The sequence below is a fragment of the Phlebotomus papatasi genome, chromosome 1 (assembly GCF_024763615.1).
Source record: "Phlebotomus papatasi isolate M1 chromosome 1, Ppap_2.1, whole genome shotgun sequence".
Classification (NCBI taxonomy): Eukaryota; Metazoa; Arthropoda; class Insecta; order Diptera; family Psychodidae; genus Phlebotomus; species Phlebotomus papatasi.
In genome coordinates, this window is record NC_077222.1 from 3,071,108 (window position 1) to 3,083,954 (window position 12,847).

Consider the following 12,847-nt stretch of genomic DNA (forward strand, 5'->3'; position numbering starts at 1 on the left):
GGAACAAAAAGCCAAATTGAACGATGGAAATTGTATAGGCAAGAGAAATGAAATAAAAATGGAAATATAGCAGAGTTAAACATTGTACGGGGGTCGATGAACTAACAATTTTTTTTGCTCCTCAGAAATTAACAATTTATTCCCTTTTCTGCGACATTCCAATGGACTTTCTCCACCCACAATCTTCTATTTTTTTTTGTTCTTGTGTTGACAGTCAATAAAATAAGAAAGTTCATTAAAATTGGAGATTATTTCTTGGGATGATGTTGAAAAACATTCATTGTGCGCGGCTTTTCCGTTGGAAACCTCCTCTTTGGCATTTTCAATTGCGTTTTTTTCCCTCCGAAACCTCTTTCACGAGATAGAGTTCCTTTGTGGTTGGAATTTTTGGGAATGTCACAGAAGAATTTTGAGAAATAAATATATTTTTTCTCTAATTTCTACTTTCACCCCGCGAAAGAATAATGGGTGGATACAGAAGAAAATTAACTTACTCTATCCTGAGATTTATGTCCAATTTCTTAAGACAGTGTTGCTTATTTATAAATTCAACCTCTTTGTCTTGTTTAAATTGTTCAAGAGGAATTTTCCTTCAATTTTAATTGAAACCTTACCTTTGAAGCCCCATTTGGGAGGGAAAATGCATTGGCGTCAGATGAAATTCAAGATGAAGATTGAGTGGAGAGAAATTCAAGACAATCCTAATTGGAAACAATGAAGGAGTTGAAGGAATTTCTTCTCAAAACTAGAGACATTTCAAGTGAGATTTCTTTCTTCCCATCTATAAATAACCCTCAATGGTATTCCAACTAAGCATTGGACGCACCTGTCCGTGTGTTTTTGACTCTTTTTTTTTATCTCACTGACTTTTCATCTCCCGAAAAGATCTCCTTTCAAGAGGGGATGGTAGTTTTGTTGAGTCTTTTTTGGCTTTTCTTCTCATTTCTCAACATGATTTTTCTTGGAGAGAAAATTGTAACTCATTTTATAGTGTTATCTCTTGTGTTTTATGCTGTTTTTGATGAGTCTCGTGCTTCAAATGTCTGTCTTTTTTTTATTTTCTTGTCTAAGAACTTCTTAAGCGAAGTATCTTGTGCAATTGTTCTTCTGAATTAAAGTTTCTCTAAATGAAGAATTTGAATAAATCTGATTGTATTAAATAAACAAAATTGTTCTAGAAAACTTATAAAATGCCTGGAATTTATTTTAACACTGAGAGAAATCCGAAAAAGTTAAAATAACATTCCGGAAATGTTAATTTTATCCTACATTATTGATCCGATATCGGTGTGAATATTACCCTTTTTAGGTGTATTAGGGGTTAAATTCACCCTTTTTCATGTTAATTTTACACTTAAAAAGGTGTAAAATTAACATTAAAAAATGTTGATATATTTTTACACCTAAAAAGTGTTAAAGTTACGAGGAAAAAAGTTAATCGCACCCCCTTTTTTTCTCAGTGAAGATGTTAACATATCGTAATTGTTCCAAAAAAAACTGTATTTTGAGAAATTAAGGGAGGTGGGGGAAGTCAGAAAAAAAATAATTTTTAGATAATGTCAATTGAAGAAGGATCATCGAAGACCGAAAGTCGATATCTCTCATAGTTTGACATCAAGATACCAAAAAGCAGTAAAATTAACATACTTCGGTAATGAAATCGGTAATAAAATCGGTACTTTACCGATCATTACCGATTAAGACCGATACAGTTGCATTGGGAATTTCAAGACCTTTCCAAAAAATCCTAATTCTAGCAATTCCATTGAAAATTGAATCCTCTGGAGTGATATTTATCTTTCACTTTCGAAAATTCAAAATGGCGAATTTTTCGATCATAAGTTTCTATGGATGAAATGTTCACCTGAACTATTTATGCAATATATCCGAAAATGAATAAAATCGCGAGCACATTTAAGCTCCAGAACGGTGACAAGATGAAATAAGCAAGAGTTCCAAAACGAGACGGATACTGACGACTAAAGTCGATATCCAACCATTTATCCTCTAGATTTGAAACACAAATAATCACATGTCCGAATCACAAAGTCGAGTTCGAGCTGCAATTAAATTTTTCTCAAAAAAGAAAGAACAAATCAATACAACAAATATTGTAGTCATAAATTTTTTTAATGCAGAATTGAAGTCATCAATTTCTTATTTTGTTCTTGAATTGGATCAGTAATAAAATTTCGACCAATAAAAAGAAATTATTGACTTCAATATTACTGAATAATTGGCTCATTCACAAATTTGCCTAATAAAATACAAAAATTTTGTGGTTTTGTAATGCCTAACCTCAAAATTTTAAGGAATTGTAGGATTACTCTTATTTTAAGATTAAGGAAGTTTAAATAACTCGTCTTAAATGTTTTCAGGGTCAAAAGTAGAGATAAATTACAAACACACAACCTAATACTAAAATCTTAAACATTTTGAACACATTTTTAAGACGAGTTTTTTCGAATTTAACCTAAAAATTCTAACAAAATTTGTCTGGTTGATTCAATCCTTTGATCCTCATCCTCGTTGATCCTAAGGGTTTAAATAGACTTAGGCTGATCCTCGAGAATACTTATCCTATAAAATACGATAGTAAAAGATCAGGTAAAGGAAATTATGCAAAGGGCTTCTAATTGATATTCCAAATTCCTCAGTATATAACAGTTTGGGATAAATCTTTACTGTCAAATTTTACAGCCTAAATATTTTCGAGGATCAGCCTGGATCTATTTGGGCCCTAATTCAACTCTCAAGATTGAAAAGAGAATCTCTTAATTTGACATTTTGAAGAATTTTGCTCAAATACAAACCACAAATTGTTTAAAAGACCCTATAAATTTTAGATAAATCAAATCCTAACCTCACATATTTAATAACTCATATGGTTATTTTAAATCTTTCTTAAAAGTTTGTTACATTCTTAATACAAGAAATAGCCCAATTCCAATTTATTTGAAATATTACATTTATCTTTGAAATTTCCTGCAATTAGATAATTTTCTCTTGGGGATATGTCATAAGCTCAAATTTTAGGATAACCTCTAATTCTCTCTCTATAATATCGTATCCCGTGTTTCAGATTTAAAACATCAAATTTCTCTCAATAATTAAATTAATAATTCTGTTAGGATCCTATCAAATTCATATACAGTAGAATTCCTCAAATTTGAACATTTGGGGGGCATAGATGACATTTCTCACTCCTCAAATTTGAACGATATTTTCAAAAACGTAACGGAATTCATATGAAATGCACTTTCCGTAAATTAAGATAAACAACTTTAGAGAATATATCAATGTAATTTATTGTGAAATAAATGGAATTTGTTGTGGAAGTTAATATAATACGATAATATTGAGGAAATACCAGAGAAAATGGCACTCCACGCAAAACTGTCTTCATATAACCTCAAATTTTACATTTTAAACTCAACCGTCGTTCAAATTTGAGGAACTCGACTGTAAATAAAATTCTAACCTCACAAGGATGACAGATCATGATTTTTCAATATGACTAAAAATTTCACTGCATCCCTAAAGAAAAATAAAAGATTTTTTCCAATTTTTGTAGAAAGTGCATCTTACATGGAACTTAGAAAATTCCTGCTACGAGATAATCTTCTTTTGAGGTTATGTTATTCATAACCTCAAGTTGTGAGATAAGTTTACGTAATTAGACGAACAAACCTCGTGTTTTAATGCGTTCTATATCTAACAACTAATTTAAATCAATAATTAAAGAGAAGAATTTCTTAAAGTTCCATAAATTTGATATATATCAAATTCTAACCTTACAAACCTCACAGATCATATTTACATTAAGTATTTCTAAAAAGTGTTTTATGTCTGAAGAAAAATGCTGTCATTTTTATTTTATTTTACTAGAAAATGCTTGTTACATTAAACTTATAAATTTCTTACAATCTGAGATAATTTCCTTTTGAGGTTATGTCATATATAACCTCAAATTTTTGAATAACCTCTTCATGTTTGATGCATGATTGGCATATACAACCTGTGAAAGAGTTTTCCACCGTTTTCACTCTGGAGGTTGGTCATCAACGCTAAGACGGCGGTGGCCGCAAAAAACACTACACACTCTTGCAACTTTATGAATTTGTACTTCTCAGACATTGTGATGAATAAATAATTATCTATCTATCTATAATTAGAGAATCAGATCCCATGTTTCAGACTTCAAACATTGAATTTATCTCAATAATTAGAGAGATCAATCTCGATAATGAATGATGTTTTGTGAGTGTGAAAGCGAGTGACAAGTTTAGCGCATTTGAGGTGAAATACTATATTAGTTGACAAAAGCCAAAGAAGAGGCAGAAGATTGAATTTTCCACAAGATTTCCCTTGAGGGATTTTTCATTCCTGTTTTCCTTTACTTCACCTTTTCCTTCATGTGATTATTTTCTATAAATAATCTCTTAACAAATTTTCCAATTGTATGTGTTTGGCTATGTTGTAAGAAAATAGGGAAAAAAGGAGGAAAAAGAGGTGCCCAAGTCAGCAATAGATTTAGTATTTAGAGTTGCTGTGTGAAACATTGTTGAATGCTGGAAATAGAAACAATTAGCAGTAATTTCAAAATTGCCACCGAGACTTTAAACTCTCTCTGTGGCCACAAAATAGGTTTTCTCCAAGATAAAGTCTTTTAGAGGATGATGGTTTTATTTCCCCGTTTTTTTCTTTTTTTTTTCTTTTGGCTTCTGCAGAGCTGCAAGACATGCCACAAAGTCTTTGCAAATGTCTATAGACTGCAGCGTCATATGATAAGTCATGAGGAATCGGCTCTCCTGAGAAAATTCAAATGCACAGATTGCGATAAAGCTTTTAAGTTTAAGCATCACCTCAAGGAACATGTGAGAATCCATTCGGGCGAGAAGCCCTTTGGCTGCAACAATTGCGGCAAGAGATTCTCCCATTCGGGTTCCTATTCCAGCCACATGACCTCCAAGAAGTGCATCAGCATGGGACTTAAGCTGGGCACTGGGATTCCTGGAGGACGAACTGGGCGCAATGGCATGGATAAAAATTCGAGTATTCTGGCCCAGAAGCGTGCTCAGCTCTTTCATCAGCCTCTTGGTGTCAATCTGGCTGGGAGTCTGCACAACAACAACAATTCCACCAATTCCAATCATAATGCCTTCCTGCCCATCTTGCCAAAGTACGGCAATAACTACGATGCCATGAATGTGGCTATCTTTGCATCCTTCCAGCATCCCTGGATGGCTGCCCTGGATCCGCGCAATTCCCCAGCTTTCAATCCCTACAGCCTGCAGAGGCTACTGGAACTCACGGCAGCTGGCCAGCATCACACCTCCATGGAGGCTCTGCTGAAAGCTTCGGTGAGTAAAATATTTAATTCTATTTTTTCTAGGTTTTCAAAGTTTCGCGAAACCTGAGTAACCCTAGGAAATTTGCGAAACTCTTGATATTTTACGATAAATTCAAATAAAGTTGCGCGGAACCCGAAGAAACCAAGAAAGTCTTTGAGGAAGTTAAAATATTTTTACGAGAAACTTTATTTAAGTTTCGCGAAACTTGAAAAACCCTAGAAAATCCTTGTGAAACCCAAGATATTTCACCCTAAACTCAAGAAATCTTACAACAAACCCAAGGAACACAAAAAGGTGTTTGGGAAACCTAAAATATTTTACTTGAAACTTAAAGTTTCGCGAAACCCGAGAAACACTGGAAAATTTGCGAAACTCTTGATATTTTACGATAAATTCAAATAAAGTTGCGCGGAACTCGAAGAATCCAAGAAAATCTTTAAGGAACATAAAATATTTTTACGAGTAATTTATTTAAGTTCCGTGAAACCTGAGAAACCATAGAAAATTCTTGAGAAACTCAAGATATTTCATCCTAAACTCAAGAAATCTTACACCACACCCAAAGAACACAAAGTGTCTGCGAAACATAAGATATTTTACTTGAAACTTAAAGTATCGCGAAACCCGAGAAACCATAGAAAGTTTGCGAAACTTGAAATTTTACGATAAATTCAAATAAAGTTGCGCGGAACCCGAAGAAACGAAGAAAGTCTTTGAGAAACGTAATATATTTTTACGAGAAACCTTATTTAAGTTTCGCGAAACCTGAGAAACCATAGAAAATCCTTGCGAAACCCAAGATATTTCGTTATAAACTCAATAAAACCTTCACCAAACCCGGGAAACCCAAAGAAATCTTTGCGTAATCTAAAATATTTTACAAAAAACTCAATTAAAATTTCGCGAAACCCGTGAAACACTGGAAAATCTTCGAAACCCAAGATATATTACGAGAAAATCGAAAAATGTGTTACCAAACTCGGGAAACTCAAGGAATTCTTTGCGAAACTAAAGATATTTATGATAGACTATTTTTAAGTCTATCATAAATATCTTTAATTTCGCAGCGTTAGCGTTCACAGATCCAAGAAGCCCAGAAAAGTGTTTGCGAAACATCATTATCATTATGGGCTTCTGGGGAGAGCGTCTGCTGACAAAAAAGTCTCTTGTTTGTGAAACAAAAAAAAGAAAGAGAGTCTTTGTAATACATAAAATATTTTACAAAAAGCTCAATTAAAGTTTCGAGAAACCCAAGAAACTCCAGAAAGTGGAAAACCTAAAATATTTTACTAGAAAATCAATAAAAATTTCATTAAACCCAAAATATTTAACGAGAAACTCAATAAAAGTTCTGCGAAACTCACGAACTCGTGAAATCCGAAATATTAGATGAAAACCTAAGTAAAGGTTTCGTGAAATACGAGAAACCTGAAAAAGTCTTTGCGAAACTTGAAATATTTTAAGATGAACATAATCAAAGGTGTCAGAAACCCCAGAAACCCACGAAAATGTTTATGAAACCCAAGAAACCAAAAACGCACGTCAGTGAAATATGAAATTGATGAACCCCTTGATGAATATTTGTTTCTTTCTTTCTTTTTCAATTTATTACAGCATGTGTACTTGTATATAAATTTTTTAAAGCTTTTTGATAACGATTTACAGCCAATAATATAGAGGAAAGTGCTCTCCTTTCGAATGTTCATGTCTTAGAATAATGAGAATTTTTTCTTTTAGTTTTCTTTAAGAGACTTACACATTTTTATTAAATATTAGTTGGCTTATCATCAATTGTTGATAATTCCGTGATAATTTAGTGTAAATCTCTTACGAAAAACAAAAGAAATTCACATTATTCGAAGGCATAAACGTTCGAATCGAGAGTACTTTCCCCTATTGGGGATATATTTTTAAATTTTCAATGTTTTTTTAAGTATCTCATCAATTCAATTTTTAAAATTCTCTTTAAAAATTTACTAAAATGCCTAATAAGCTTCTGTTAAACATTTAAATAAAGTAGATGAGTTGACTCGCAACTAAAAAGCTGAGGATCAAATCTTCATCTTGTCAGTACATGTATTATTTTTTTAGCTTTAATTACTTTAAAAATAAACCATTTTAATGGCTCTAAATAAAATTTTGAAAAAAGAGCAATTAAAAGTTATCCCAAAGCATTTTTAACATCAATTTGAGAACTACAAACACCACTGAAACCTTGGTTTTTTGGAAAAATAAGGAAAATAAGCGAAATATTTTAAAAATCATTTAAAATAAATAAATTAATTAAATTAAAAAATAAAAATTAAAAAAAATAGAATCAGGCAGACACCTAGATTCAGAAATGATGTCAGAAATTTATATTACTAACTTTGAAAATAATTTATATTATCTTTTTACCAACTTCAAGCATTTTTAACGATTCCTTTTGTTCTCAAAGTGTACAAAATTTTATTTTAATTATCGTGTCGGGATATTTGTTACAATGTAATCATATCAGTCGTAAATCCTGTGGTAGAAGAAAGAGATAAGTCCATTGCAGTCCGCCCAGGAGCGTCTTAGGGCCTAAATAGACTCAGGCTGATCTTCAAGAATATTTAGGCTGTAACATTTAATAGTAAATGGATAAAGGAAATTTATGCAAAGGACTTCTATTTGATGATCCTGAGCTTTTAGTGTATTACAGATTGGGATAGTTCTTCACTGTTAAATTTTACAGGCTAAATATTCTCGAGGATCAGTCTGTGTCTCTTTGGACCCTTACACGAAATGTGGATGCTTATTCTGCGCCCCCGGAGTTTATGGGTCTGACCGTAATGCCGGCTTCAGACTGGAGGTTTAGCCCAGTTCCCGAGGGTCTCAAGACTTTAAACAGCAACCGATTTAAATGATTTTTCAAAATGTAATAGGTCATTTGACCTTAATAATCCAATCCTAAATCAAAATTTTCCAAAAAGTCTTGACTGATAAGATATAAGAGAAGTTAAGCCATATGGCTAAGCCTTAGGTCTGAAGCTCGTATAAGGTCCCAGCGTTCCGGGTCCTCAAACGTTCCCCTTAGGTTTTCGCCAAACGTTCCCTGCATTTTTTAAGGCTCCCAAGAATTTCCTATAGGTTTCCAGGAGAGTGCTAGGTATTCCCCGTGCTATCTCTATTTACCTAAAAGCTCCCTAGTAATATTACCTGACCCCTCCCTTGAAATGCGGAGGCAAGTTTAAGGGCATTAGCAGGAACTAATCATCAATGATTACTGCAGAGATCCAATGACACAAAGACACCAAGTCTACATTCCGATCCTGAGGACATGATTGAGGAGGTCACAGAGGACAATGCTGATGATGGTCCGAAACTCGTGATGGACATCGATGAGAAAGTGAGTGAGAAGAGTGAAGTGAAGCAGGACAGGGAGAATTTGTCAAATGGAATTGCCGGAACTTACAATTCCATCCTGGAATCGGTTAATGCTTCAGTAACTCAGCATCTGCTGAAGTCCAATATGTGCAAGATGGAAACACCTCCACCATCTGAGCAAGATGTTCAGTCGCCACCCAATGGATTCCCAGAGATGACCAGTAGCGAGGAGCGTCAGAATCTTCAGTGTCAGCACTGCGATAAGACTTTCAATCATCGCACGGAACTCGTGCAGCATGAAAAAGTCCTCTGTGGCTCTTTGATGTTCCGGAAGCATGAGAGCCTTGCTGCCCAGGTGGCTGAGACTCTGGCACTGAACAACTACCTGGCAGCTGCAGCGTCCGGGAGTGAAGATGATGCAGAGGAGAGAGATGCAAAAACGAATGCCGAGGGAGAGCGTAAGGTCAGAGTTCGCACGGCTATTTCGGAGGAACAACAGGCTGTACTCAAGGAGCACTATGCCGTCAATCCTAGGCCCAGCCGAGAGGAATTTCGCTCAATAGCTGCCCGGCTGATGCTGGATCCGCGAGTGGTGCAGGTTTGGTTCCAGAACAATCGATCGCGCGAGAGGAAGCTCAATAACATCGGAATGATGAAGCAGTCCTTCACACGGGCAGGATCTCCCTTCAGCACCACTGGGACCATTGACTGGGATCAACCGTTGGACTTGTCCATCAAAAAGGATTCCAGGGAATCTCAGGTAAGGTGTATTTTCTTTTCACAGGAAGAATCAACGCTGAGTCTTGAATATTTCCAGGCTCATGACACAGCAACTCCGTCAAATTCCCCGCGGTACGGAACAGCTCCTCTTCAATCGACCACAAGTGGTCAGGAGGAAGTCATGAATCTCAGCCATAAATCCTCCCGCAGCCCAACGCCCTTCAGGCCTCTGCATCTCTACGGAGCGACGCTGAGTAATCGAATGGATGCTCTAGTGCGTCAGACACCGTCGCCCAATGAGGCTGTGCCTCGACATACTCCCTACGTCCTGCCCAGTGCTGCCCTGGGTCTGGTACCCATGGAACGCCTGCTGCAGATGACACCAGAAATGGCCAGGAATCCGCTGCTGGGCCTCAAGGGGGAGCGTGGCAATAGCCTGAGTCCGGGCAGTGAGAAAAGATCGTGGAAGGATGAGGAGTCAAGGGTGTCTATGGAGGGGGGAATCGACGTGGCCAATGGGCAGATGAATGTCGGGCACCAGAACAAGAGAATGAAGATGGAACCGGAGCAGGAGGGGCAGTTTGTGTGTGACCAATGCGATAAGGCCTTCAGCAAGCAGAGTTCCCTAGCTCGCCACAAATATGAGCATTCAGGTGAGTTTATTTTGTGAATTCTTACAGGAAGATATTTTTTTTCCTTTTCCGGAATGTTTTGGAGATTTCCAAAGCGAATATTTAGCCCACACAGATGCCAATGACCTTCAAAAATTCCTTATAAAGTTTTCATTTTAAGGTCACAGGCAATAAAAGCTCTTAAGTTGACAGATATTACAGCTTTGATTGCCTTTATAAGCTCAAGCTTAGACGAAAGCTTCAATTTGGAAGAAGTTCCCACGAAAGAAAAGCTTTAAATCTAGAAAAAGCTTGAGATAAAATGAGAAAATACGAAAAGCTTCAATCTAGAAAAAGCTGGGAGTTGAGGGAAGCTTTCAATCTAGAAAAAGCTGAGACTTAAGGGAAGCTTTCAATCTAGAAAAAGCTGAGAGTTAAGGGAAGCTTTCAATCTAAAAAAAAAAAGCTGAGACTTAAGGGAAGCTTTCAATCTAGAACAAGTTCAAACTTCAGCAAAAGCTTTAACTAGAAGCAATTAGAGTTTAATGAAAAGCTTAAATCTAGAAAATGTTTTAGTTTAAATAACAGCTTCATTCTAGGAGTTCAATCTTTGCTATAGTTTTGAATCTAAGAAAAGCTTTTAATCGAGAAGTATGAGCAAAATTAAAAGCTTCATTCAAAGAAATATTTCAGCTCAATTAAAAGGCTTCAATTTAGAAAAAGTTTAGGCTTAGGCAAAACTTCTACCTCAAGGAAGCTGAAGGTTCAGTAAAAACTCCGACTAAAAGTTTCAAAATTTCAATCTAAAACGAGCTTTTACTCAAGGAAAGCTCTATATATTTTTAGAAATTTTGACTTAGCGAGGAGCCTCAATCCGGAACAAAATTTAACTTTAAAACACATTAATGTTCAAGCTTGAAGTTTATCAGAAGCTTTCACCAAAAGGCGTGTGAATTTAATAAAAAACTTTCTTCAATGAAAGCTTCAGAAAAAGCTTTGGATTTGATATAGGATTCACTGTTGAAGGCGTTCAATCTTAAATGCTACAATCTAAAACTTAAAGCTTAGGGAATAGCTTCAATCTACAAGCTTAAACTTATGCAAAAACCTAACTTTGGAAGAAGGTATAGCTGAATTCACGACAAAACTTCAATTTAGAAATTGAGATCAAGGAAAAAGTTGAACTTAAAAACGTTTGAACCCAATAAGAAGCTTTAATCTAGAAAAAGTTTAAGCTCATACAAAAGATTAAATCTAGAAAAGATTTAAGCTCAAATGCAAACTTTAGCTACAATAATTAAAAACTTTTTAAACTAAGCTTCATTTTCGGAAAGCTTTGTGTATAAGGCAGAACCTTAGATCTAAAAGAAGTTTAATCACGATTAAAAGGTTCAGTCTAGAAAGAGTTTAGGCTTAAGTAAAAGCTTACATCTAGAAGAACTCTGAGCTCATGCAAAAGCCCTAACTAGGAGAAACTTGAAATTAAAGAAAAGCTACAATCTCAAAGATTTTTCTCCTCAGAAAATAATCTTAAGCTTCTAGAAGAAATTTTAGCTTAATTAAAAGCTCGAATCTAGAAAGAGATTGAATTCAGGTAAAAGTCTTAATTGAAAGAAATTTAAGCTTTAAGAAATGCTTCATTCTCGATGAACTTTCTGCTGAAAGACGAACCTTATTCTAGAAGAAGTTTGAGCAAAATTAAAAGCTTAAGCGTAGAAGAAGCTTAGGCTTAAGTGAAAAGTTTGAATCCAGTTAGTAAAACTCAAGCAAAAGCTTATCTCGAAGAATTTTCTGCTCAAAGATGAAGCTTAATCTAGAAGAAGTTCGAGCACAATCAAAAGCTTCAGCCTAGAAGTTTAAGCTTAAGTAAAAGGAGTAAAAGCCTGAATCTAGAAGCTTGAGCTCAAGCAAAAACTGAAAAAATTTAAGCTGTAATCTCGTAAAAAATTCTGCTCTACGACGAACCTTAATCTAAAAAAAAAAACAAGCACAATCAAAAATTTCTCTTAAAGAAGTTTAGGCTTAAGTGAAAGCTTGCATCTAGCAGAAGTTACGCTCAAGCAGAAGCCTTAACTAAAAGAAATTCAAGCTTAAAGAAAAGCTTCAATCTTGAGAACTTTCAACTCAAGGAAGAACCTTATTCTAGAAGAAGTTTGAGCAATCAAAAACTTCTTCTAGAAAGAATTTAAGCTTAAGTCAAAGCTTGAGCTCAAGCCAAAACTTTATTTAAAAGAAATTTAAGCTTAAAGAAAAGCTTCAGTCTTCAGAAAACTTTCTGATCTAGAACGAACTTTAATCTAAAAAAAACTAAGCACAATCAAAAGCTTCTTCTCAAAGAAGTTCAGATTTAAGTCAAAGCTTGCATCTAGCAGAAGTTACGCTAAAGCAGAAGCTTTAACTAAAAGAAATTCAAGCTTATAGAAAACCTTCAATCTCAAAGAGCTTTCAACTCAAAGACGAACATTATTCTAGAAGAAGTTTAAGCAATCAAAAGCTTCTTCTAGAAAGAATTTGAGCTTAAGTACAGGCTTGAATCTAGAAGCTTGAGCTCAAACAAAAATTTTATTCAAATGAAATTAAAGCTTAATAAAACCTTTAATTTCGAAGAAGTTAATTTCCTTTGAAAACCTTTCATTTCGAAGCTACAAGTGAGAAGGAGTTTAAGCTTAAGGGAAAGCTTTAATCTTAAAGTTGATGCTCAAACAAAATATCTAAGTAAGAAAAGTTCTGGCTTAAGGAAAAGCTCCAATCTAAGAAGCTGATCTCAAGCAAGAGCTTTAACCAAAAAATCGTTTAAGCTTAATCAAAAGCTCT

The 12,847-nt window shown here is 34.9% G+C and overlaps 1 protein-coding gene across 3 annotated transcripts in view; it reads left to right on the forward strand.

Annotated features, from left to right (window-relative positions):
- LOC129799925 (zinc finger protein 1) overlaps positions 1 to 12,847 on the forward strand; it is a 200,297-nt gene that overhangs the window by 180,005 nt on the left and 7,445 nt on the right. For all 3 annotated transcript variants that reach the window (XM_055844222.1, XM_055844221.1, XM_055844223.1), the window contains 3 exons: positions 4,731 to 5,363; positions 8,608 to 9,462; positions 9,520 to 10,075. In XM_055844222.1, the coding sequence (XP_055700197.1) occupies positions 4,731 to 5,363; positions 8,608 to 9,462; positions 9,520 to 10,075 (2,044 nt within the window). The remainder of the gene's footprint in view (positions 1 to 4,730; positions 5,364 to 8,607; positions 9,463 to 9,519; positions 10,076 to 12,847) is intronic.